Below are 27887 nucleotides of genomic sequence, written 5' to 3' on the forward strand. Positions count from 1 at the left end.
CTACAGGTCACCAGCATTCAGCTAGTTTATGCTTGTTGTGTATGCCTATTCAGTTACAAGGAAGGGAGATGATACTCTCACAAAATACAAATTCTTTCGAAGTAAAAATTGAAACGTAGGTATATGATTTAGATGTCACAATTTTTACCTGTCTAGGCAAATACCAAAAACGTTTTTTTTTTTGTTACATCAAATTTGATTAAAACTAACAGCTATGAAATCAAAGCGAGTGATAGCTGAAGTGCCTGTATCTTACCGCCAACGTTCCCAGAGGCCTGTCGGCGACCACAATTATAAGGGTGCGGTGTGCATTATGCCATGATACGCCCACCGCATTATAATGCCACTAATGAGCACTAATATGCGAACTAATGTGCGAGCCGCTAATGCGTGACCCATACCTGTGGTCACAGCCTGCCCTCAGCAGAAATTTCAGCATTTACATGTCAATGAGGAGGAGCGGAGAGGGCAGCCTCCAGGGGACAGCGGCATACCCCCGCAGGCCCCGCCAATTCATCCCAACCCCTGCGGGCCACGGCGCCACCCAAACTATTTACCCGGCATAATCGGACGGTGTGAACCCCACATTAGCCGCTCTAAAGCGCCGTCACCGTTCAGCAAGGGGTAATTCCGGCAGGCCCACCCACAGCTTTCGGCGTCACCACATCTGATTGGGGTCAGACCAGATGGCAAGGTCACAAATCGGCCGCGGCGCATGCGCGTAGCGATCGCCTGCTGGCCAGTCGGCGCGGCACGGTGTCGGAAAGGAATAGAGAAATCGACTGCCGAGGCCCGTGGACGGTCGGCGCTGTGCGGACGGTCGGCGAGGTCTGGCGCTGTGCGGCGAGGTCTGGCGCGGCGCGGTGAGGTCTGGCGCTGTGTAGCGTGAGGTGGTGCAGGCCACTGCGGCTCGGAGCCGGCCGGTCAGTGGAGTTCTGACTGGCTCAGTGGCGGGCGGTCCCGGTGAGCGCTGAGCGGCGGGCACGTGGGGCGCTCAGCAGTGCTGAAATCACAGACCGGTGTGCGAGAAACTGGTCTGGGAGAGACGATCCGAGTGCTGTGTGGGATTTGTTTTGGAGGACAGACGAGATTGCGAGCGAGTGACGCGACTGAGCCGCTGCTAGCAGTGGAGTGACTGGAATTTTTGGACGTACAGTGACTGATCCCTTGCAAGAATCGTGATTGAGCTGCTGATAAGTGAAGCGTTGGAGCGTTTGAGAACCTATTGACTGAATCGCTGAGAGCGAAGAGACTGACCCGTGTGTGCAGCTGCAGCGGCCATCGTATCTACAATCGGGGGCCGTGCGCTGCGGAGTCACGCAAACCACGATCAGCTGAGGTCGTGACTGTTGCTCCTATCGTGGTTCACCGCTGGCGTAGATTTGGCGAGCTGGAACCACCGAACGGCAGCTGGGCTGAGGTGGCAAACAGCTGTGGATCCAGCCGTCAGTGGCTGAGATCAGACAGTGCAGTGAGCAAGGTCCAAGCCTTGTCGGGTACTTGACTTCGGTAGCAACCGAAGTATCGGTGTTAGTTCCTTCAGCTCGGTGGTAGCCGAGGTGACAGGAGCTCGAGTTACACTTTGAGTGGCGATTGGATGTGTCCCTTCCGATTTTGACGTCTGCTGATCACAATGAGTGTCCAGATCTACATCAAGACGACGGACCCCGCGCCTCCAACGGTGAGTTCAAGTGAAATTCGTCCCGCGACTTGTGCGAAATTCCTCCCTCGGCGCCCAGTCTCGTGTCGATCCCACGAAGGAGCCATGAATGGGGCGCACGTGTCTGCGAATTGTCCCCACGACACGCCGATTAAATATGACATACTTTAATGGTGAAATTCGTAATCTTGATCAGTTTGAGTCAAACAAACTAGCGAGCGTGAGTGGAGAAAGTGTCAAACATAGGTAGCCAAACAAATACAGCTTCGATCTATCACGTTTCTATGGAATTTATAAAGCTCAGCCTCAGTGAAACGTGTTCGGCGTCTTACTATCAAAGGATCGGGCACAAAGTTTCCTCAGTAGCGCCTACTGTCGTGCTTTTACTGTGTTGGCGTTGTGGCCTGATGGTTCATTCATTTGAAATGGCCGTATGGAAATGTTATTTATTAACCCTATCAATTTTCAATGTGTAGTTTGCTAGAAGCTAGAAATATGTATAAGCATTCACATTCATAATTCTTTCCTTATATCGCCTTTTGACCTGGCCTCCGTCCTTCATTTAGCGGCACAAGACGTTTCAGTCGTCTCGTGCAGCCGTCTCCAAACCGACCCCTAACTGCCATACCAGCCCACACCACGCACTCCGTTCGTCTCCGTCTCTCCGTCTCCGCCAAAGTCGGTCGGTGGGTCGGCGCGCCGGTCGCCACCCGCTGCGCCCGGCCCTGCAGTTGAGCGGCACTGGTCGCTGCAGGCCACCCGAGCTCAGCGGGCCAGGCCGGCGAGCGGCGAGCAGTAACGGTCAGACGCCGCGGCTGATACTCGTTCACGTGCCGAGCGCTGACCGCTCTCGTTTCTCTACGGAGGGACGCGGCGAAAACGGCGTGGAATCACGTGCATGGTGTGCGCAGGAGTATGCGAGATGTTCAAAACATTTGTCGCGTTTCTCCCCGAGTGTGGCTGTATAGGCAGCACGTGGGCGTTTACACGCACGTGAAGGAGTCCTGATACGGTGGGAACAGGCGTAGCTCGCGTACGGCACAGTCGTGCATGCATAATATATTAACTCTGGCACGTGAATGACCGACAACCCACCAACAGGCTTGGGTGCGTCCGAATTGATTTCTTCTCAAATTACCATGGGCTATATCACGTATTCTAGAAACCGATTCCGCCTCATTTATACGATATCACCGTATCTGTCATTAGCTGATATCGTTTAGCATATCGGAATGGATTAGCTCCATGTAGGTGAATTATATTAGCTTTATCGGATTTTTTTTGCGTCTCACTGCTCGATATTTAGGTCTCTGGACAGGTGGGGTCGTTCGGTTCTAGTGAGTCGCCGCGAGATCTCCCGATAGCGGGAGGGTTGGAATCGTTAAGCCTTTCGGTGAACCGCTCCCAACCAGAGCAGGGTTGAGACACTTTTCATGCCTCTCGCTCCTCTCATTCCCATGGGCTTGGTGTCCCATATAAGAAAAGAAAGAAATTGAAGGAAGAGATATGTAGAAACATAGACCAACTGTGAATACAAAAGACATGGGGATTTTCAGTATAATGCAAGCCGTTGTGACTCGTGAGTTTTGTTGTTGGTCGAAAGAAAGGCCCATTGGTGCCTTTTTCGACCATTGAACGCCTCTTTCGTAAAAGTTCATTAACTAACGCCTACAAACTTCTGGCTTTTCCCCAGTTTGATGTTGATAAACATCCGCTGCATATCACATTACATGTAAAATAGTTCAGCATATTTATCAAAAGATCTTATTCCATCTCATTCATTACACCAGACCCGACAAATTGCGCTCATTATTCAGATTACAGCCCTTATCTCTGAGTGATTTCAACTGGGGCTCATTTCACTTTGTTTTCTCCCATTAGGTCGGTCCCATTTTTCAGCCGCCTCGCTGCGCGATCACGCAGGTCACTATGGACCTCCAGCCGCGGTACGGGGCCGCGATCTCCGGCTAGACGTCGTTTTTCGGCCGTGTTTTTCTATTGTTTGGCCGTCGCCCGGCCGGCCGGGCTGTTGTTCCGGCCGCGTCTGTCTGGGTAAGCGGGCCAAGGCTCGCGGCAGCTCGTGTTAGCACTGCCGGCCGGCTGTGCCGGCGGCCTCGCCCATCTCTCTCTCTCCTCCCTCTGCTCTCCCCGCTCCTCTCGCCACTCCTCCCCCGCTCGACGACCGGGCCGGGACGGTACGTCGGACGTGACCGCCCGTCCGAAATGGCCCGGGCCGCCCGCGACTGTCCGCCGGCCAAGGCCAGTGCCGGGTAAAAGTGCGAGCTTGCAGTACCGCCAGGGCGCTCTGAGAGAGCTCTCTAAGCTGCTGATCCGGCCGGCTCAGCCTGCCCAGGCGACACTAGCCGGCTTTTCTGCACTGTGGCTGGCTTGAGACCGAGATTAAAACGACAGGGACATAGCGCCTCGCGGCTACAGCTGACCACAGCTTGGCAGCGCGACTGACTGCCTTTCGTCACCGCTGCTCCATCATTTCGATAGAGAAAATGTTCTCTTGCTTCACACTCATCCATTGCTGCTCCTAGCTGAGGCCACCGGACTACCATTGCTTGTTTGTCGACCGTTTGGTCCATCGATGTCACTTTAATAACCGCGACACTCTAATGGCCCAGTCCTAGTACCGTTTTGCTCAATCGTGTAACCACGTCTAATTGCACTTAATCGCGCAATAGCCTGTGGAATCGCGCCATTCTCGTCTTTTCCAGACTAATCGCAATGGACTCCAACTGTGTCCAGCTAGCCATTCACGGTTGAGCTTGGTCTTTCCAACCCGTCTGACCGCGCCTGACCTTGCCTGACCTCGTCTGACACCCATCTGACCTCGTCTGACCCCATCTGACCTCGTCTGTGCAGCCTGGCACCCGTCTGTTATGGTGCTGGCACGTCAGAGGCTCTCTCGGTTGCGCCGTCCCTTCCCTTCCCGACGTGTGGACCGTGGTGATACAGCTATTGGAAACGAGCTGGCTTTCCATGGGCAGTTGAGATTCGTTAGGGCTGAGCCTATAAGTACGAGAAGTGTCTGGAAGGTGAATGAGTCGGACATTTTGAAGCAGGCTGACAGCTTCAACAGGTGGCCTCTTTGAGTTGTAACCAAACGCGTTTCAGATGTCAATGCATATTGTTATATGAAGGGTTATAGCAGAAAATTCCGTTATGTTCAGAAATTCGCCGAAAGATCTGGCTTGGATCTGTTGTAGTTAGATCTTATGTCCATTAGCATTGCTACCAAACGTCAACCTCCAAAGCTTTTCAGTAAATGAAGACGCCTTCAAACAGCTTTTGAATGCTATGGTCTCGACTGGAAAGCCTTGCCTACAGCCCAAAGACCCCGAGGCGACTCATACAGTGACTGGGACGTCACCTGGTGACGGTGAGACTGCCTCCGTCGTCGTGACACAGTTCTGTGCCGGCTGGCACTGCCTCCGGCTCTGCCCGTCGTCCAAAGACCGTACCGTCCGCCCACAGTCGACTGATGAGTGTTTACCGGCCGCGAGCAGTGAGTGCTCGCCCGCCGAGCGCCACTCAATGGTAATGCTTACTCTCTCCGCTCTCAGCAGTGCCAGCTAGCCTGAAGGAGGGTCTCCTTTCAGGCGTTCTCTCAGACTTTCCTTTTCAAGAGTCGAACAAGGACCGCACGCAAGTTTTGTCCCATTTCTGATTTCAAAGGCGGCAACAGTAGCATTCACTTTCGCGGCTTTTGTCCTGCAGGCTGTTATTTTGTCGGTGGCATGAAGAAGTGTGTTATGATTTTGTTATGCCTCCTCTGTATGCGATTGTGGTACAGGTCAAATGTGTCCCATAATGGGAAAATAATCACTTGACCCTGGCACTCATCAGAAAGAACTAGTCGCCAAACGATACCTGCGATTGCCTGTGGCCGAGAAGCCTTGAAAAGCAGACAAAAGGCCCTCGAAGCAACTACTCAGCATATCACAGCCAAAGGGACCATTGTATGAGGCCAAATTGATTTCCGACCCAATTTATTGGGGTCGAGCTGGGGCCGGCGGCGTGACTTCAGCCCTGACATCGGGCTGCGGGCCGAGGCGTCGGCACGGCTCCAATGACGGCAGGGGCGGGGGCGGGGGCGGGGGCGGCTGCAGTTCCGGTCTTCCCTGCCGCCCACCCGCCAAATCACCAGCCACTATGGGATACGGCATCACGCATTGTAGCTGCGAGCACGCCTGTTTGGCGCGCACGTGGCAAAAAGCAGCGCAGTTCCTGGGTGCCGCCGTGGGCGCCCGATAGCAGAGTCACGGCCAAAGGCACTCACCCGATCCAGTCACGTCTGGTGTGGCCCGTCACGATTCACCCCTCCGACCCCTCTCTCCTCCCCGCCCCCTCCCTGAGGCACGACCCGCCCTCGTTGGGGCACGATCATGCCAAACAGCCTGTGGAAGACGCCCGTCAGCCGTCAGAGCAGACTCGCCGACCCCTACCTTGACCAATCAGCTGGAACACCGCCTCCTCCAATGATGTGAGTTGGGGAGTGCGACGCATCATAAGTAAATATCCTGGAGCTGTGAGGAACTCCGCCCGCGGGCCCAGCGACTGGTCATTACGGGATGGAGGCGCGGGCCGCCCGCGCTATCTCCATTTCGCGGTTGTCGGCGCCGCTGAGACCTGGTGGGCGTCTAATCGTTCCCCGGCCGGCCTGACTGACGTCTACTGATGGACCGAGACGGCTCACAGCGGGAGATTCCTCCACACAGCGGGGTACGCAACTATTTACCAGAAAACTAGTGCGCAGCGAATGTCATTAACGGTGTGAGGTTAATTTTGACAAGAAATGTAAAGGTCATGCTCAGCTCGGAATGAGACGCCGCACTATCGGACGTTAGTTGTGGAAAAGAGCTTCTTTGTGTTCTAGTGCACAATACAGCAGGGATCGGGAAAGTTATAAATCATGAAACCTGAAGAACGGTCTTAGGGCCAGCGAAAAAACGTCGTGCAGTGTCATCCACCGATACCAGGCGGTGTCGTCACCGATCAATGCCACTGCTGCTGGGCAAGCTCAGTGAACGATCTGAAGTATTTTGGCGATAACTGTTCCTTACCTTTTACCCATGACGTCAGCTGTTATAGAGCGAAACAAAGGTTTTCGAGATTGCGAACGACAGACTGATAAAACTGAAGTTGAACATAACGAAGCCGTGGGACACTTGCAAATGGTGAAACACCATTGCACGGATCTGATAAAAAGAATGGATCTAATCGATTACCGGCTCTAGTTGACTCCATACATGGTCATAAGACAATGCAGCGGAAATGACATTGTTTGGATCAATGTGAAATATACTTCCCATACACGTTTGCTGTTTCCGATGTTTCCGTAACTCCTCCTGCACAGATAATGCCGCTTGCATGATTATCCTTATATTGCATGCGATTGAGGAGACAATCACATCCGTGCGTGATTGTGAACATCTCAGACCACTTTGTGCACGTGTGCGTGAGCACGGTCTCTCCTCACCCCCTCTCTGAGCTGAACAAGTGCCGACAATCGCCCGTTCAGCCCCCAAGTCTCTGAACAATGGCTGCATGAGTGCGCTCCGGCACCATTGTCTGCGCCCTGTTCAGCTGAGTTGCGTGATACATGCACCGACGGGTACGAGGGGGTGTTAACTGTCTACATACGTCGTGTTATCGTGTTCGGTGCGCTACCGACTCCGTGGTGGCCGGTAAAGGCCCGTGTGAGCAGAAGGGACCGCCTTGGTTACCTGAGTGGGTCACTTCTGGCTCCGCTCACTGGCCGTGGTGGAGCGACACAGGCCTCACGGCACGTCTAGCTATGTTGACTCTAGCCGGCACGCAGCTGAGTCAACTGAAGGAATCATGAAAGCAAACTGACCGAGTCATTGCAATGGAGCTCTTGGCTCAAGGATAATGCACACTCGAGGCGCATGATTTATGCATCGCTCTTTCAATCCTTCGATTTCGTGTCACGAACGTGCAGACGGGCTGCCTAGATAGATCCGATGATCGGATGCATATTTTCAAAGATTGCCTATAAAATCGATTTTCCTACGTGCCCTACTGAAGTTGAATGACACTTGGTTGCACCCGTACCTACTGCCGCATGACACTTTTGACAGTCTAAGGGACACGGCTTTCCCATGGTGTCATATATATTCAACTTCAATCCATTTACATGCACATAGCCTGTGCTAGGCCGGTTCTCACTAGCCATATTGCTAGTCAGAACCGCTGTTCTGCATGTATACGGCGCTCCGTTAGAACTTGTCAACTCATTGTTGTTACTGTGATGACTGCAGTCCTTTGCCTTTGCCTTGCCTTTTATTATATGCCTGGCCTGCCGCCAGAGGCGATATCGGCCGATTTGTGTTGTCTCGGCGTGTATTGGCGGGCGTGGCGTCGGGAGCATGTTCTTTGGTGGGTTTCTGGAGCATTTCGTTGGTTTTTTTTCTTCTTCTTCTTTTCTTTCCTTTCTTCTTGAGCCGCTTGAGCTTCAGTCCGGCCGGTGGCGGAGTACACCCTTTGACGGCAGCCCCACGAGCAACAGGTCTGTTTTTTTTGCCTTTTTCTCTTTTTTTTGGCCTTTTTTTTCTTTTTTTTTCATTAAGTCATCACATGTACGAGTTTTTGGATAAGTGAGCCTTTTTTATTTTTTATTATTATTATTTTTTTTTTCTTTTTTTTATTTTTATCATCTTTTTTTTTGGCTCATCATTTTTTTTTGTATGTAAACACGGCACAGTGGAGGGGGAACGGGCGGCAAACCACGGAGTTGGAGCTGCTACCGCCCGCCCCCCCCCCCCCATCCTTCGCGATGTTTCCTGGTGGTGGTGGTGGTTGGGCCGGCCCGTAGGGGGGGGGCAGCCTCCCCGATGTTGAAGTCTGCGCCGCCCCCTCCCCACAGGCCGGCCCGTCGAACGTTGTCCTGCAGGTATATGGGGGGCCCGGGGGGCGGGCAGCTGCTCTCGATGCTGAAGTTAGAGCCGCCCGCCCCCACGGTCGGCCCCCCGCTCCTCGTCGGTGCTGTGGCCGGCCCACGGGGCGGGGCAGCAGCGCCGGAGCCGGAGACTGCGCCGCCCCCGCCCCGCAGGCCGGCCCTTCTTGTGAAGTCCTGTAGGTAATTGGGGGCCCGGGGGGCGGGCAGCTGCTCTCGGTGTTGAAGTTAGAGCCGCCCGCCCCCACGGTCGACTGCAGTCATCCAACCATAAACAATTAGCATGCACACAGTGCCGACCTGACCGCATTGTTTGACGTCGCCGGTGCGCCGGCGCTTTCATGAGCGTGAGCAATGTTAGCCGGCACATTAGTGTCAAAGGTCGCGACGGGGCAGAATAACCATACGCCGCGACCCGTGTGGACTCTAAATAGCTCCGTTAGCGCTTCCAGGTCCGGTGCTACATCCTCCAGAACAGTGCCAGGGCCGCGGCCGGCCGGACAGAGCGCCGCCCGCCCGACTGGCCGGGCGGGGGCGGATGTCATGGGCGGCTCATGGGCAGCCAGCGTGGGTGGCTCATGAACGGTCTGGGCTGCTCGAGAAGACCCTCAGCGGCAGCACGCGCTTTGAGAGAGATCTCTGGGCAGCCTTGGTTCTTGGCGACTCTTGCCGGCCTTTTGGCAGCACTGGGCAGTGGGCATCCTTGACAGCGTGACCGACTCTCGGTGCTGTGGGTGGTTTTGGACGTGTTCTCAGTTATAGGCGTCTCGAGGAGTTTCTGAGCTATTTATATCACTCTGAGCGACTTTGGGTATTTCGGCTGGACGGCACTGGGACAACTATGATACCATAGTTGCGCTGACTCTTTACAAGTTTACACTCTGGACAACTACATATTGTAGATTCCTCCTTCACTTCTGTGGACTGTTCTGGACGATATTGAAATTGGACTGACTAGGTGGTACGGGTGACTTGACGATTTGGGCACCCTGGATGATTCTGGCGACTCTATAGGGGCGTTTCTGGGCGTCTCTGGTCGACGTGGGCGTCTCCGGCTGCTGACATTGGACAGAGATGGGTGGCCGTCTGAGACCGGGCGGAACTCCAAACGCCCTTCGTAGTGTGCCGCCGCCACTCAGCGTTATACCGGTGCACAATACCTCAGCGCCGACGGTAGCATGACTGGCCAGAGGAGACTCGATTTCGATTAATCATGCCGTTCAAGGCCAAAGGGTGGGACCTAGAGACTCGCCGTATAAGGGTGACCGGGTAGTTAAAATCTCACACTGTATAAGGTGGTCAGAGAGTGTGGTGTTTACCCTGACTGATCACTGACGCGCGTGGCAGCTATTTTAGATAAGGCGAAGTTGTGTCGGTCACCGCGCCGCCGACGAGGGTTTCACTCTTATCCTTGTAACAGTAGACCGTCTAAAGAATGAATAATGCATGTGCCAGTCACTAAACATTTTCGCAAACGGTGAAGCTATCCAGTTTCATAGCCAATATCGGTTTATCATCGAGTACAAGGTCAAGAATCCGGCATATCAGCATATCCAAATGCCACGCAAGCCACGACAAATCATTGATCCATCAGAGCCTCCTCCGCAGTCCGCCTCCGCAGTCAGCAGTCCGTATCACAGTCCGCCTCCGCTTTCGTTCCACCTCTGACGTGCGGGTTGTTTTGTCGCCTTTGCGTTACGCCTCGCGGCATCGATTGCAATGACTCTCACGTTTGCGGTGTGACAGTAGAAGGGACTGCAGCGTGGACAAGGAGTTTGTCGAACACACAGAGTGGCTCCATGGCGCGGTGGTGAAGTCCTCTAGTCGGGATACGGTACACATGGATTGTGTGTTCTTCACGAAATGTGTGGACAGTAAGTGAGCCGTCAGCACAGCTGAGGGGAGCAGTGAGTGGCTGTCTGGCTGGTATTGGACCTTGTGCGACGGGTGTCATGGCTCCTGGAATATGCAGGGGTGTTGAGTAAATGTCCTGGCTGACGAGATTCGCAGTGGTGTTTATAGAATTACTATTTGTTTTGCGAACTGTTGCTCGTTTGACACACTGCATGTGTGACCCAAGAATAGAGTGGTTCTAGCTGAGCGATCCACGATGTACGTACATACATGACCTACCTATAGGTACAAGTAGGATCTGCACAGGTGTTCGAAAACATGCTTGTGACATACAACTGCTGTAATGTTCACCTTTGAACAAGATCAGCTACAGGCAACATGTGTAATTCAGTAGGGCTTTGCCTGCAGCTGAGGGGCGTGTCGTGCTGTTTGCTGGTTGATATAGCGTTGCAAGAACATAGACTGCTACCACAAACATGACTTGCATTAGAGAACCTATCAATCACATCACATTTTTACGGCGTGTGGCCTATTTTTTACTCGATATTCAAGCATAGGTCAAAGCAGAACGTGAATAACGTGAATGACGCCCAGCAGTCGCAGTTGCCGGGTGGTTCTATTTTAGGGCCTTGACTCGAGATGGGCTCCACTCAATGGACTGAGTCGGGATCACGTGCACTGAAGCTGTCAGACGTGCGCTCGCCCTGCAGATCTTCTGGGCACCTTCCGTATATCAATACATCATGTCCAGACCACAAATGGCGCGCATGTCGATTCCATCTGCAGTAAGAAGGGATGCCTGTCCAAGCCTGGATAGCAGACGTCCATGCAGACGTTGATGATTGCCTATGCTGCACTTCATAAAATGATGCAAGGATATAACGGACACGTTCTTTGACAGGTGTTCAGAGAAAAATTGTTCGTGAGTTCTACCTGGTTCTGACGGCTGTTCCTCTCAAGTCGTAAAGTTCAATGCTAAATTTGCATAAACATGGCCAATAGTCTGCCATGCAATATCGGTTTTGCTGAGTGAATATGGCCGCTGGCCCGCTACAGGCGACCATTTCGTTTGATATATTCAGTAATCATTCAATGGTGACCGTGACTCCTGGTGAATGCTCTCTTCAAGTCAGACAATGCACGTTTTTTCGTATTAATTAACATAAATGAATTTCAATTCTGGCGCCGTTTTATGACACCGTGCTGTTGATTTGCAATGCATGACTTCCGCTGAGGCTGAGCTGATCACTTGAGGTCACTGGTGCAGTATGCAGTGCAGCATCTTGGACCTCCGGACTGCGGCAGAGTTTCGGCATTGGCATTGGCTCGTGACCGAAGTAACGGTCCAATAGTCGTGCTCTGCAACTTGCACGAGCCATTGGTGGCAGCTGTTGCCAGTTGCTGTTTCATAGACGATGGTTCAGAGGCGTCCCGTAGAAAGACTCGGTTTCTAGCAATCTAGCCATGCAGCACACGATTTATGCCTGTCCGAACACTAACCGTTGGAAGCGAGAGATGGTGGCCAATAAAAACGGATTTATAGTTAGGTGACTTGTTATTAAGTTTTGTGGGTCGTGGCGATCGGATTAGGTGCTTATGTTTGCCTCGTGGTATTGTGGTTGGGATTCAACCGTTGATATCTGGCTGTTGGGTTTTGATGACGCATTTCTTAAACATGTCCAACAGATCTTCGTGAGCTATTTGCTTAATCTATTTTACTGTGTTTTACGAATTGTTGACAAGCTTAAATCAAGTTATGTTCAACTTCACATGATAATCACCGCACCTAAGCATATGCAAATCAGTCCAAAGCAAGGCAATATTTTTAACACGCAAGCTTGATTTATGAAATGCGCGCTATGTGATTTATGCTTTGTGTAGTTCGAGCACGCTACGTCTTGCTATTATTATACTTGGAGCTCTGCTAGGGCATGCGGACTACTCTGAAAACCGACTGGCCTTAGTTTACATACAGAGCGAACCCGACCACGTAGTGACCACCGCAGTATACCGCACCACACGAAGGAATAACTTATTACACTTTCAGCATGCTTTCAAATGCAAAATTCACAAAGCTATCGACAGTTTCTATATAGAAATAATATACAGTTCAAGTTTCTATACCTTATAATATGAAATGATCAACTTAAGTAAAACTGATAGAAATCTGTTGTCCTAAGAAAATCATAAAATGCGTCATTTCAACTATGCTTTACTTGCGAAAAATGTTGGTGCGAAACTTGCTGGTTCTGTTGGTGAGGTTGGCATGCTACGAAAAGTAAATAAGATTTTACTGCAGCTTGTTTTCAAAACTTAAGAATTGAAATATTGCCAAAATGAGATGATTTGCAATAGCAAAAACGCATTTTTACCAAATATCTGATATCAGTAGGCAAATGCTACATTCCCCTGCAGTATGAAGGTAGAGACTTTCTATACAAAAGTCGTTTTGAACTGTTTTTTTTTAACACTAGTCGAAGCCGCCGTATGATGCAATAGATCCGTTTTTTGAAGAGGCTGACGACACAAAACACAATGTCGCTTCAGTATGCTCTTGAGACTGCGGGTTTTACCCTCCTACCATAGTGATAGTTCAAATTAGGTTATCACATTGGCGAAGAGTTTGCATATTCACAAGCGTCCGGCGCTGACATCGCCAAGCAAGGATATCTTTTCATCTGAATATGAATTGAGCTAGACGCCGACCAAGCCAGACGCAGCTGACGCCGACCATCGCAGAGAAAATCTTTTTTTTTCTGATCCAAATCAAACAGTCAGAGCAAACACAAAAAAATAAGGCATTATTCTATTATCTAATTATGGCTTGGTAATATTTTTTTTCAGTTGATTCCATGTGTGTAACAAACCATTCACATAACCGACTCTGCCCAATTGTGTTTTTTTTGTTCGTTGTTCCTCCCCCGTTGCCCCCTTAATCAGCTGACGAGCACAATCAGCTGACATGCAGTGTTCTGTTCACAGGGAGTGTCGGCATCAGCTCTGACGGCGGAGGGACGTGAACACCTGATGTGGTGCACAGACGACGAGTTCGACCGGTCACTGGAGCAGCTATCGCAGAGGGTGAGTGAATTTGACCGGTCACCTGAGTGGCTATCACAGAGGTTAAGTGACTTTGACAGTTCGCCTGAGTGGTTATTGCAGAGTGTAGGTGAATTGACCGGTACTGTGACAGGTCTCGCAGAGGGTATAAGTGGATTTGAACGGTCATTAGGGCATAGGAAATGTTCGATGAGGCGACAAATCGTTTGAGCATGAGCACTTTCTATTCCGCTGCACATACAAGAGTTGATTAGCTTGTTTGCTCTCGCAGATGTCTCATATCGTCGAGTCTCCAATGCAACCGGTCATTTTAGCAACACATTTTTTACGCGTCACAAGTGTAAAAAAATAACTAGAACACACGTTGTAGCCGCCAAGAATAAGTAGAAATTGAAAAGGTTTTACCAACACTTCTCCTTGGTTTTCTACATTTTACTTGTCCATCCAGGTGAAGGCATGGATCGTTATTAGGCTTGCATGTTCACCTTGCAGTAAATTTGTACCACGGACTAACCTTGCCCGACCTTCTAACTTGTAATCTGTAACAGCAAAATAGGTATACTGCCGCATAGCTGCACACAACACTTCCCAGTCGGACTTTCCAGCTGTTTCTCTGTCAGTTCCGCTCATTCAACCGTTATTTTCTTCGCAGATTGAACACCCTGTTGGTTTCGGAACACTTCAGTGCTACGCTACGCCTATTAGGTGGAGCCACTTGAATTGGAAAACGGTATCCGTATTTATGCAAATATGTCGAGGAAGGCTCCCAAACCGTCAATTAACACTGTTGTTGAATTGATGTTTCGTCCAATAAAGCACGACCTATGTAAACGTGCCGACTATAGTGTAGGGTCAGGGAAATGTCAAAAGTTAGGCCGTGGGATTTTTGTCATCGTTAAATTTATAGGCTGCAGAACGTTATGAATTTGATAGATGTCACTTTTAGTTGCAATTAAGAACTGAGCGTATCGTTTGTCTCTTATCTATACACAGTGGCAGATGTCAGAAATATTACTGACACATTGTGGCTAATAAATTAAGAGTTGAGGCACAACGCTGGACAAGTGTTAGCCGATTCAATCATCACTGTATCTCCACTGCAATGTACTGTTAACAATGAAGGACATATAAGAAAAAAAACTTTGGAGCTGGCTGCTGCATCAGCCATAAGACACCTGCACGCCCATTCCCCCTCCCCCCTCCCCCACCACCATCCTCCCCAGCGCGTGGCTGTGGTCAGACATCCCTGAACGTGACGACTGACGGCTCATGGCCACCGAACCTTACTTGGCGACAGGTCGGGCAACACCAGCGATTTATGTTGGAACAATTCAACAGGCGACAGTGAGACTGCGACCCAGGACACTCCCAACGCACGCAGCTGGGGTCTATATTAGGCCTGCTGTGGGCGGAGATGGATATCCTTGGTCGAAATTGATATCAGCGATGTGCAGTGCACTGTAGTGGCAAAACATTTTTTATGAAAAATCAAGATTGTTTTTTTATCGAATCGCGTCGACGTTGCTGCGCTGCATTCACACCGCGTATTGCTGTTTTTTTTTTTTACATGAAAGTATGCGTTTCTTACGATACCTTTGGCGCGATTTTGTCAAAGAATATGAAGTTTAGTTCAATTAGACATGAAGTGGAAGAACATGAGACTATGATATTGGATAAACCATGCTTCAATTGTTACGGTCATGAAGCACATTCCTAGCTTTTTCTAATTCATCAAGAAAGGTCTCACCTTACTCCGCAAGAGTGATCTGAATCTCGAACTTCCTTTTAGTAACGACGAGGCGGCTGCACGACTCGCATCTAGCAGAGCTAACGATGCCGGCCTGTTCTGAGGAGACTGGGATTCAATTGCTCCCTGCCTTTCCGGGAGCGTTATTGGCTGCTGACTAGACTGGCGTGCGATCGGCTGCAGCTGCTCTGTTCAATTCGGGATGTCGTGAGAGGCTTATGCGAGTCCGGCCTCTGAGATATGCAATCATTTAAGTTTATGGTTTGAAGTTTGGCAGGGAATTCCGGACCGGATGCTACTTTTTTGTCGGCAACTGCGTAATGCCTTTTGCATATTTTGGAGTCTAAATTTGAAAAGTTACGGAGCATGAAAGCATGTGCAATGTCTGAGACAGGAATACAGAATGAACATTTTATGTGAACGTGAGAAGGATTGGGAGCTATTTCAAACGTTCTGCTAGTCTGAAACATCTTTTTCACCTGAAATCAGCATATATCATATGAGTTTCAAGTTGTCGCCTCTAATTATAGGTGGGAAGTAAAAACATGACACGTTTTAGAGGTAACAAAAAAAGAACTGAGCTATATGAAATAAATATGATAACTGGGAGGCGTTATCAGCTTAGACTGAGCCACTGTTGATGCAGAAACACAGCCTACTTAGTTACCTGCATGCTTAACCAACTTCTACTCCCTTCCCAGCTCAAACCAGACCACGCTTCTATCCGCCGTCCCCTCTGACCGCACCCCTCCACTCCCTCCTCCAGGGTCTGCTGGAGCTGATCCAGCTGCTGCAGGACGCCATGCTGATCGAGCAGCAGACGTTCGATAGCCTGCAGCAGCAGCTCGAGTCAGCAGCGACGGCCTCAGCTCAGCGGCAGCGGCTCAGTGCTGCCCTCTGCACGTCCCAGGCGCGGCTCACACGGCTCTGCGGCCGCAGCATGCGCTGCTTTACTCAGGTAGGTCCCAGTGCTGCCATCTGTGTGGTACAGAATGCAACTGGTGGTTCTTTGGTGGAGCGTGCAGGTGGCGCCCTGGTGGCGCCCCTTCGGAGCCGAGCCAGGGATGTTACAGGGCCAAACCGCAAGGGTGTCGGCAGACAACATTTGGCAAAGATAAAGATCCTCACCCCATGAGGAAACACCCAAGAAAAATCGTAGAGGGGGGTTAAAATGCTGTTTCGTTTTTGGACAAGTCTCCATGGGATATCACCCCACCGCTGCGTGGCGGGATGCACCGCACATGAAGATGCTCTGTCGGGGGCTTCTCGAGTCGGGTGGAGGTGACCGTTTAGCCCAGAACAGGGGGGGGGGGGGGGGGGCTAGCGGCGCTGAGAAGGATTTGTGTGCACTTTACGATTGATCAATTTGGATCGGAGATGAGGTCTCAGAACGTCCTCGGCTCCATTTAGTGGATAAAGGTGGTAGTATGTGGTCAACAGGCACAGGCATAGGTCCTATCTGTCGAGCTGAGGGCATGTGCTGCCACCTATGAGTTCTGGCTAGGTACCGAACAATGTGAACTGCAGTCAGCACTCAGCAGCAAGCCAATCTCCATCGGTGATACATGCATTTCACACTGCACGCTTAGGTTAACTGTATTGCTCGGGTAGCCACTGAAAACTCTATGTATGCTCGCTCATGAAACACGGGGCTATCCTCCCTGGAACTTTGTGGAAGGCAAGATAACCTTGGCAGCATCGGACCCAGATAACTCCGTGCAATGGCTCCACGAGCTGCAGCCCGTGAGTGTGAGACGGTTGCAGTAAGATCTAGGACCACCCGTCCTTTTCATTTACAGAGACAGGACCATGAATGATGAACCCACCCTCATCGTCGATCGCACTTTTCTGTTCCAACTGAGGGCAACCTACCAAGGCAGCTAGCGAGGGTGACTCCAACAAAGTCCTTCCGGGGTGACCGTTTGACAAATGCTCCCTTTATTCTCTCGCCCAACGGTCACGAAACGTTCTAAATAGACCATAAAAGTGTGATACCTTCAAACAAAGAAGACGCTTTGTTTAAATATTTCTGATCAAGATCTAACCGTCACTCAACATAAAGATGGCATAGCATGTGACATATCTATAGTTCGTTGGATGAAGTGCCAGCAGGGTTGATAATCCAAACAGTAAACACTCCAAATTCCAAATCAGTGGCAAGAGCAGGACGGTACAAAGAAGAGCTGTGCACGTCCGTCGTCATGGCCTTCAATGAGATGTCAATAGCGATGTATCAATGGTTTTACAATGCGTTCCTTTGCTTCAATCATTGCAGACGAGCACACAAAGGGCAGCAACAGTCACTACTGCATGCAGAAAACCTAGTGTCAACTATGTACTGCAGAGAAAACAGAATCTAAGAACGGCAAACGCTTTCGGAGCACAACTCAAACATGGAATGACAATAGCTTTCGCGGAGTTTGTGCGGTTTCACTAAAAATTACCTTTACAAACTCGGAAGTCGGTGATCTCTGCTGCTTATCTGGTCGTCTTAGACAAACAACGCGTTCCCAGCAGCTCATATGGTCCCACCAGGCACTCGGTAGGCCCCAGTATCTGTTTTGCTCGCGGCACCCGATCTACCAGCCGCCGAGAGGTGATCGGTGGGCTCTGTCAGACTTCTGACGCCCACCGACCCATCTCCTGGTTGTCGCGGTAATTACCTCATTAATTCCGCCGCCACATGCTCGGCTATCGATCAGAACGGAATTCGGTTGGAGCGCGCACCACCGGCTTCACAGGTACGGACTATAGTTAGAGACATGGTTTTCAGGGAAGAAGACTTCAGCGAAACGAAATCTACGAGCAGAAGGGCTCTGCCTCTGTCAACATGTGCACTTACTACAAGAAGAGGCACAGCCATGGATGCCAGCGGCAGACCACCGTAGTATTCGTTACAGGGCGCAGGTTCCCAAAGTTCGAAATACATAGGCATCCGTTGTGATCGCGGTGAAGGTGACCTTCGGCGTCATTCCCAGCCCTGACCCAGCGACCGAACAAGAGGGGTTCAACCCTGAGAGGTGGGACCTGTCCATCTGAACTGTCAGCCATGGAAGAAGCGTGGAACTCTGAGATTGAGACGGAGCTTATTTATTCTAAAACAAAGAGGCCTCTCACAAACGAGCCAAAATCTAATTAAAAAATCTCTCGATTCTTCCAAAATTTGTGTAGTAGGTAGGAGACAATTGTGCTTTCATCATTCCGATTCCTAGGCACGTTGACATACATTTACATAAGCAATGACAGCCGCACAAAAAGGTTCCGCCCTGTGTCAAAAAGCAGCGCGCTAGGTCACAGGGTGCGTCCAGCTATATAGCTGCCTTTGTTCGCTTGTCACGCTGATTCGAGCCGTGACAACAGCCTTGGACGAGGTGCCGGAGGCAGCAGAGCTCCAACAAAAACGCGAATAAATATGGCCTGTTTAATATTAATTTGCCTGCCCGGAGCCAATGGGATGGGTTTCCGAGATTAGGTCTCACGATAACTGCTCTTTACCGCGACAACAGCGTCCCAGAAAGCCACGAGCCAAGACTGCAGGTGGCATTATGTGACCCGATGAATAATTATCATGAATGATAATGCAGTTATGAATTATGTCTCGTTCTCCAAACCACATTCAACTCGTCCATAATTCAATTGTCTTCGTCGAAATACGAAAAGCCTCATTTACAGTGCTGGGATCAATCGCCCGATCAAAAAGGCTCATCTCCGGAGAGTGGAGGCTGGCTTTCCAACAATAGTAAATGGGCAACAAAGAACAATTTGTGACTGGACAGTAGGTTACAAGGTTCTCATTTATGAATCCAAACCATCATCTTCCCTCGTGACTTACGTCCTCCCTGGCTGACGGACTCTGTCTTTGAACCATCACTACCTCTCTCATGTTCTCTTTTATTGCCACTGCGCTATTCCTTTCTCAGCTATCGTTTTATGGTTACTCATTCCTCGTGAAAATACCCTCACCGGTGCTGACCCCCAACCTGAACTGTCGTGCCGGGATGAGCGCCGATAATCTTCGTACGTGTTTTCCGGTACGTCTCCTTACCGCGTGTCCCGGACGTGCGCTGTAAGGAGTCAGTTCAATCTCTCAGGGGCTGTCCGGGGTGGGTGGGTGGTGCGTCGTAGAACGACTCACCATCGTGAGGCTGAGGTTCCATATTGGGACGGCAGTCGGGCCGCTAACTGAATGCCGATGGTCTTCCGGCGCCGCGCTGGTGAGCGGAGACGGTGATAAGGTGCTGGTGGTGGTGGTGGTGCTGGTGGTGGTGCTGGTGATGGTGTTGATGTATATGGTGGTGACGATGGTGAAGATGGTGGTAGCCATGCCGATAGAGGAGACGAAGACGAAGTTTACAGCATTCACTATGCATCGCCGAATGCTATATGGCTGCTTTTTGACCTTCTCCGATCAGGTCAAACTGAATTTGATTCATGTTATCTGTGGTTCAAATAATCGGTTATGTCGAACGGCTATGTATAGCGATATTGGAAGCTGCAACTCTTTCAAAATATAGGTGCGAGCCAGTTTCACAGGTCCGAATCAAAAGTGAAGCTAAGGCCTTCGATAAAATGCTCAGTCAGCATGGCTCTCAGAAAGCTCTTCTCAGAACTGAACCCCTATCGAAATGTCTTGTGCCGTGCTTCCACTTTTCATTGAATAATTCAATATCGGTGTGGCTGATCGACTGTGCCTTCACGTCCATTGTCCCACGTCCGATCGCACGCCGAGCTGAGCTGATCGGTATGGGCTCACGGCACCGGTGATGTGTTCCGATCGGAACCTGTCACGGACAACAGCGTCACGACACAGCACCGCCGAGGGGTCACGGAGTGGCACACGGGTAGCGCCTCTCATCAGAGAACTGATCACAGGCCACCGCTGCTGGTAAACAACCAACAAACCGCCGACGAACCACTGGCGAACCGGCTCACCAGCGCATCTCGAGTCACTTCCGAGTGGGTACTTCACTCGGAACTGACGTCACAGCTCTGTCTCCATTATTCAAGCGCCGGCTCGGACTTATGGTAATCCGCCGGCCAGCGCACTGAGGCGGCGCGGAGCCGGAGCCGGCGGCGACTGAGCCGGAGACGACGCCGGCAGTCCCCTCGGGCACTGTGGGCCGGAGCGAGACCCGAGACACCAGTCCCAGCCACCAATTATCCGAGACCCAGCGGCTGTCGGGAGTGGCCAGCCGGCCGCGCGCAGACGCGTTATTACCATTCTAATGCAGTGAGTGATTTCCATTTGGGGGTCGATCGATCTCACGGCGCCGAATGTCGGGTGTCGATGTGACGCCAATGGGTGACCTGACCTTTGTTCGGTGATTGAATACCAGAGAGATGTATTTAACGCGGCGACCGGATAGCATTGTGTGTGCCTAATGCCTATGTGTGGTCTTAGGACTTTTATTTGATGGCATCACACATCTTTTATCCCGAGGATATTTCATTCAAATATTCAAATAGATCATTTGGACTTTGCATCAGTCTGCTTGGGGCGATCATGCATGGGGTAAGCCGTATTTATTCGTACTTCCGAGTGATTTTATCAGTTAGATTGGTCAGTCACTCAAACGTGTACAAGCAGTTAATTACTTAGCCAAATTTAAAGTCGGCATTGGACATTACCTATCTACAACGCAAATGAAGTCAAACATGCGAATTAACACCACTCCTATGACCAGGCCCGGCATAGATTTATTTTGATCCGGCCGTTGGAAATTAACGATGCAGATAAGCCAGAGTATACTTACATTGCTTATAGGCTATCTTGATTATGCGCCTGTTACGATTATCAATGCAAAATGAAATCATCCCCGATATCAGTTACACACAAACACCGCGATTTATTTCCACTTCCGTTCCTGAAAACAGGACTGAATACCCGACTCCGAGCTCGCTCAACTAGCGCACACGGAACTCCACATTTTCAGCAGGCCCTTAACGGCATTCCGTGTCTGGTGCTGACGTTTTTATCCTACCCGGTTATGCCGCGCCGTTTGGCTCATGCGAGCGGGCATTCGTGAGCCGTGGGCCGTCCATCTCGTGTCAGGCTGCTCACCACCGGGGGACCTCCCGCGGCCGACCGGTGCTTCGCGGCGACTCACAGGTGTGGCCGTCTTCCGGCGCCGGGCCGGGCCGGGCTGGCCCCCTTCCGGCGAGCGTGCTGCGCGCTGCTTCCGGCGAGCGTGTCGCGTCCATCATCAGTGAACGGCGTGCAGACGGACCGGCCGACCGACCGACCGGCCGCGCTGCGCAGCGCCGTGCTGGTAGGGATGGGCCAGACTCCGCGGCGCCCAGCGGGGCCCGGTCGGGCGCGGGACCGGGGGTCGACTTCCGATGTGCTTTCCTCGTGTCCAGGTGCGCTGTAGCGGTGTCGATGTTCACTCCGCATCGTGTCAGTTTCGACACCTCTGTCGCAGTCTGTCGCCGCTCGCCTTGGCGGTAGAGAAGCCACGTCACATGTGTTTACCGTGTGACGGGCGCCGTGACGATCGTAACGGTGCCAGTCACGGCGCGTGTGACGCGCGCCACGCGCCGGCGGCCGACGCGCCACGCCGCCGGGCGATACAGGCCATCACGAGACTCGTCTCGCCCCGTCTCGCTGCTTCTGGACTCGTCTCGCTTCATCTCACAGGATGCCAGCTTATCCCGGCTGGACGTGCTCTAACTTTGGCCAGTTCTGCCGCCCTTTGGCACGCGTGTGATCTTCAACGTGGTTTCATCGTTTAAAATCTGCCTCGCTGTTTCAATGGCATGATTCATGAGGCGATTAATTTTGCTGGAGGAAATTAGTCAATGGAATGAATAATAACAAATAGGTTGATGCAAGACGTCGGAGATAGATTGAGCTAGCAAGCCTCCCGATCGGGAGTAATTGATCCAATACGAGATGTTATCGTTTTGACCTCCTGGGAGACAGCTCGCTTCACTATTGACAGATGGAAATAACAAATCACCTTCCCAAAATGCCTACCCAATGGAAATATTAATTGTAAGGTATATACGGTTTGGAATAAATTTAATTGCTGTGCTCAAAAATGTTTTGTATATACTGCTTTCCGTATTTGGGATGCTTGGCATTGAATTTGGATTGCTTGGTGAAGCGATGCCGGCAAGGTTAAATTTTATGGGCCGAATTCGATACGAGGGTCATATGTAGGCAAATGCACTAAAATACACAAATGCGCACTAAAGAAAACATCCCGTAAACGCTTCAATATCTTGAACAATTCGTGGCACTTCCTGTGAGTAGCTGTACAGGAGGCAGGGATAACCGTGAGTCCAGGATTTGCTGCTGCATGGTATAATGTGATGCGAATTTTATGTGTTCCCGCACGATATAGCGAGCACGTGGGTCGCATATCGTAAACCGCATCTCGTCTCGCTATCAAGGGACAATGTAGCTGTTTAGTGTTGTTTTCCTTGTGATTCTTACCCCGTTACCTCCATTGCATTGTGTCGGAAGGAATGAAACCGGAACTTTGAATTCCTTCTCAGAATGTCTGTGACATTTCCGGTGCTTGTTAGCACAGGATGGCAGAGACCCGGTTAAACTGAAATGGCACATACTGTATGACATAGGTAACTTAAAGGGACCATCCCACCTTAACATTAGTTTTGAGTTGAGATAGCCAAGTTTGCGGCCAGGCTCAGAAACCACCATTTATCCTGGTCGCAACCCCCGCAGCTTTATGGTGTTCAAGAAATTTCTTCCCTTTACTTGCAGGGTGGGACCAGCTTAGTCCCTATCTCTTAACCATTAGCGGTTTTTTGATGACGTCAGCAGTCATTTCAACGCCCGCCATTCCTTGAACCCGAGTTTTGCCGACCTTGAGCTCCCTTTTTTATCAACGTGAAATCCGTCGTCGGCGCTGAGAAAGCCTATTGCTTTTCATTTTAATTTGAATATTAGAAGATACCCACCACTGGAACTTGGACTGATATTATACCAAGGCCGAAGATGATCAAGCTGCCTGCTATATCTGGAGCTTGGTGTTCAACTTCAACATGGAATAAAAAACAAAATATCAAAGCAAACTGGATATGGTACTGCAAGTTAAAGTCCAAAGAAATTTGAAGAGCTGACAATTGACATTAATTCTTTTCCTGCAAGGTTTCCATATGGAGATCACAGTCACACCATGAAGAAATATTTTTGATGTTTACAGTTGAAAGGGGATTTATATTCCAGTTTTGACGAAAGACGCTGCTGACTGTCTTTGGAAAAGGATGTCGGCATGAGGTGCAATTGTGCTTGTGAAGTGGTTATAACTGGTCTTTTCACAGTATTAAATTAAATGTGCCATTGCAGCCAAGTGTGTTATCATGTAAGGTAAAATCAAAACTACAATGTTGGTTTTACGAGCATTGAGAAGGCTGGTAGGTAACACCTGCCTGTGCTCGTAAATCATGCTGCCAGCCAGAGTATTCTAAATTAATTTTATCATACACTTTTGTTGTCCAGAATGGTTGCACTATTGTTTGGTATCATATTATTCCATGTAAATATGGTAGTGTAAAGTCCGACCAACATGTTACCAGATTTGAAGCTGTTACGTTACCTAAGTACCTGTTTTTTACTGGCGTGGTGAATGTCACCTGGATTTTGTTTTGAGGTGCAGACCTAGTAACTCTGACTACATGGGTTTGAAGCTATTATCTATTCTGTTTTTACTGGCCTGGTGAATGGCGACTGATGTTGTCCGTGGATGGCACTGAAACAAATTTTGAGTGTTTTGTACAGTGTTTTAATACAATGCCGAGGGCTGAAAGTTCTCTTGTTTAGAGTGGTGAAAGTTCAGGATATGCCAGCCACCATGGTGGGTCAGAGTTAAATGTGTTGCAGTCAGTTCGGCTTCGGCAAGCACACGGATGGGCATACGCATCAAGACCTGCTCTGCCATACTTTCAGCCAATTTTACCTAAGTAAGTCTTTTCTTTTTTCTGCCAAAAGCTATGACATTGTGAATTTCAGCACTGTGGCCTGTGTGTAGCTTTCAGGAAAGCAATTCTAAATAAAGCTCTGATAAAGTGCAAAATCAGCAATGCAGCCCTCTATTACATTTTCTACAACATCTTACTTGTTCCTTGCATGGAGAGAAAAATGCAATGTTATGAATTCGTTTATTCACATAATTTGACAAGCATGCAGTTACCTGCTACTATCACTGCACAAAACAGAGCAGAAAACATCAGTTGATCAAACACAAGACATAACAGAAGTTTACAACATAGGGCTGCCGAACCTGCTTCCTCCCACCACAGTTGATGCCATTTCCTAGCCTGGCTTGATGTGAGCACTGAATAGCTGCTTTGTCTAATTACAGCTCACTACCATTCAACTTAAACTACTCTCTTTAAAGTAAGAGTGAGAGCGTTCAGTGTTCATAGCAGCTCGACAGACGACAGACAACAAACATCTTGACAAACCAACCAGTATTTGATTTGGCTAATGATTTATGTGCTTGTTGTATCATGGCCAAACTACTTTAACAGCAATAATCCCTGTTTCATCTTGATCTTGCTTTTATTTCCATTTGAACTCAGATCTTGAAACAATCATCTGAAGTGATATCAGATACTGGCTTCTGTTTCTCTTGAAAGCAAGTTAAAACAACAATGATAAACTAAGGCAGGAGATGTGAGTTGTGGCAGTAAATTTTTGATTCAACATATGTCAACCTTATATTGCTTGAGACCTCTGTGACAGACAAACAAATATTTATAGTTTTTTGATAGTTTGGATTCTTGGCTTGATTTAGCAGATCAGCTGTGAATCTTGACTTTGAAATCACATAAATGTCATGGTACCCGAACGAATCCTCGCATGACATTTCTTCGTAGCACAATTTTTCGTCCGCATTTCTTCGTCTACAAATCTTCGTCGGTGCATTTATTTGTCCCTCAATGCTTACTCTTGCATATATTTGCGTTGAAGAAGAAATGCGAGCCGATTTTCATATACTCTGGTGCGAGACAAAGTAATGCGATAGGTACGAATAAATGCCCTGACGAAGATTTGCAGACGAAGAATTGCGATACGAAGAAATGCCATAAGAATTGTCCTGGAATCCTTTATTGGCCATCATATATTGACCTTGATAAGATAAACGCATCATTCGCGCAATATTTGTCGCACTTTGATACCAAATTATTGCTTCCAAATACCGACGTAAAGAAAACCTTTATGTGACGTCATAGAAACAGCGGATTTCCCAAAAAGTAAACAAAAATAAAAGTCTTATATCTCGAAAACGGGTGAATATTTTCCGGTAAAATTTGGTAGATGTTCATTTTCGCTCTTTGTGATTCACGCTACATCACTTTTATGCCAATTCATTAACTTTTTTGAAGGTGGGAGGGTCCCTTTAAGGATAAATATAATCGGCCATTTTTTCTCTTCCACTATGTTGGCGTTATTTAAATCACAATTGTTATATGAGCCAGCTATATCAGGTACATCTAGCTACACCATATGTGAATGAGAAACAGTTGAAAAAGTTGCTTTTTTCCTCGTTTTGAAAATGGTTGGCACAAATTGATCGAATTCTTTCGGCCCAAATGCTCATGATAACAGCCGATGCTGCAAGGCATCCCAAAACAGTATCATCTCACGATATCCGTTCGGCTTCCTATAACGCTACCCTGAAAAGTGTTCCGTCTGCTAACCAATAACGAACACAATTAGGTATTATATCGGACGGGGAGCGGCGCACAGTGACTCATGTGAGGGCGCGACTGGGCCAAATTCAACGCACTCGTCAAATATGCATCGGACATTGGCCGGAGGCCTGGCTAGCGCTGCTGGCTAATGGATGGGTGCTATATTCCGTGAGATTGGGCCGGGCACACCTATGGAACTGGCCCATCGCCTACAAAACTACCTGACCCACCCAGCCCAACCCAACCCGCCCATCCCAACCAACAGTTGGGAGTTCCGGCGAAGACAGGCGTGGGGATAGTCTTTTTATCTTCTCTGTCTGATTGAGAGGACCACTGTGTATGTTAAATTATAGAGATATCTTTAATTGATCACTTCCGCTTCAACTAAAATGGTGACAAAGGTTCGCAGTTGGCGTGGGAAATCAGAAGCATAACCGGCGGTCAAGAGGTGATGGGGTGGTCGACCGCAGTGCGCACAGATTCTCACCAATTTATATAATGCGTAAAACCTTCAAACACCTCTTGACCCCACACTGCGAACAGGTGTGGCTGTAAGGTCCTGTTCAGGGAACCTGCACAAAGACATCGCACGACCTCTGGACTGACGCGAATGATCCTTTAACACGTACGAGTGCCATAATTTTAAGGACGAGCGAAATTCTCACACAAGGCTGACGTTCTCTGACCCTTTGTTGCTCGCTGTTGTGACAATTGACTCCGACCTAAACGGGTTCGAAAGCTTTGGTCATTTCTCAAAAGGCTTATCATCAGTGCCTGTGGTCGTCACCTGACGAGAAATTTCAGGCCATGTAGCGTGATTCATCAACAGCTGAATGCTTCTTCGGATCTGTTTTTATATCTATGCGACTCTACATTGTAGGTATGTAGGCATTCTTGTTTCCTGTTTGTCTAATCTTTGTTGAGCTGCAACAAATAATATCAGCTCCCCTGATTTTCCGTCCCCCTTATTCATAAAATCCAGCTACATCCATCATGTAATCATAACCAGAGCCATTGTCATCAGTCATCACGCACCACCACTTCCCGTTCACCCCTCACCCTCGACCCTCCCCGTTTGATCCAGCCACCCAGCCCACCTTCCATCAATGGCGACCGCCCGACGCGAGGCCGGCAGCTGCCATGGCCTCCGCCGGCCGCCGGCGCACCGCCGTTTCCGGGGCGGTCGTTGGTCCAGTTTTTAGACCGGCTCGTGCACGCGTTCTACCCAGCGTGGTGACCGTGGACGGTGCCCGGGGCGGCTGGGTGGCTGCCGTGGCGCCGCTCACAAAGCCAGTAGCCGGCGGCGGCGGCAGCGGCAGCCCGGTGGGCACATGGGCGTCACAGAATCACGGTGGTTGCCGTGACGGATGGAGAGAAAACATGACCAGGATCTGCCGGCGGTCGCAGTGAGCGGGCCGAGGAGAGCCGAGCAGGGGCGACACCCAAGGCGTCACTTTCACGGACGATTGGCACTTTGACGGCAGTTCGCGGCCTGTTAACATCTGTGATCGTACACGGCGGAGTTTCCGCAGGCACGGCCGCCGACACGCTCTGCTTTCGTTCGAGTGATATTCGTGGAAAACTGAATAACGACTGTTTTCACTGGAAGTTGCCTTTTACACATCCAACACAAACGCTTCCTTCCCGACATTCCTGTGTCAGAACATCGGCCATTTAAAGCTGTTATCGGATTGCATCGGGCACAAGAACTCGAGTGCCGTCCGCACGAACGGTTCTCCTTATCAGTCGATCGTAATGTCGACGGGCTTCTGTTTCCCCATACTGTCTATGCTGGTTCTCTAGACACCTGACGAGAAGTTTCACCACAACCGGCATCAGACTCCCACCATGCTGTTTCCATGCCCTCACCACCGCGTCCGCCACCCTGTTCCGCGTCCGCTGCCGGTCTTTGTGATTGTTCACCGGTCGTCATCACCAGCCCCCATGGCTCGGTCGGGTCTGTCCACACCGCCCGG

At 49.9% G+C, this 27887-nt stretch overlaps 1 protein-coding gene across 5 annotated transcripts in view; it reads left to right on the forward strand.

Annotated features, from left to right (window-relative positions):
- Nucleotides 1–27887, forward strand: part of LOC122383995 — a 141727-nt gene that overhangs the window by 37748 nt on the left and 76092 nt on the right. For 3 of the 5 annotated variants that reach the window (XM_043370908.1, XM_043370907.1, XM_043370912.1), the window contains 2 exons: nucleotides 13422–13520; nucleotides 16013–16204. In XM_043370908.1, the coding sequence (XP_043226843.1) occupies nucleotides 13422–13520; nucleotides 16013–16204 (291 nt within the window). Of the gene's footprint in view, nucleotides 1–772; nucleotides 1682–13421; nucleotides 13521–16012; nucleotides 16205–27887 lie in introns of those variants that run through there. The other 2 variants (XM_043370910.1, XM_043370911.1) reach the window with 2 other exon arrangements.

Source organism: Amphibalanus amphitrite, unplaced genomic scaffold (genome assembly GCF_019059575.1).
Source record: "Amphibalanus amphitrite isolate SeventyFive unplaced genomic scaffold, NRLGWU_Aamphi_draft 000179F_arrow, whole genome shotgun sequence".
Classification (NCBI taxonomy): domain Eukaryota; kingdom Metazoa; phylum Arthropoda; class Thecostraca; order Balanomorpha; family Balanidae; genus Amphibalanus; species Amphibalanus amphitrite.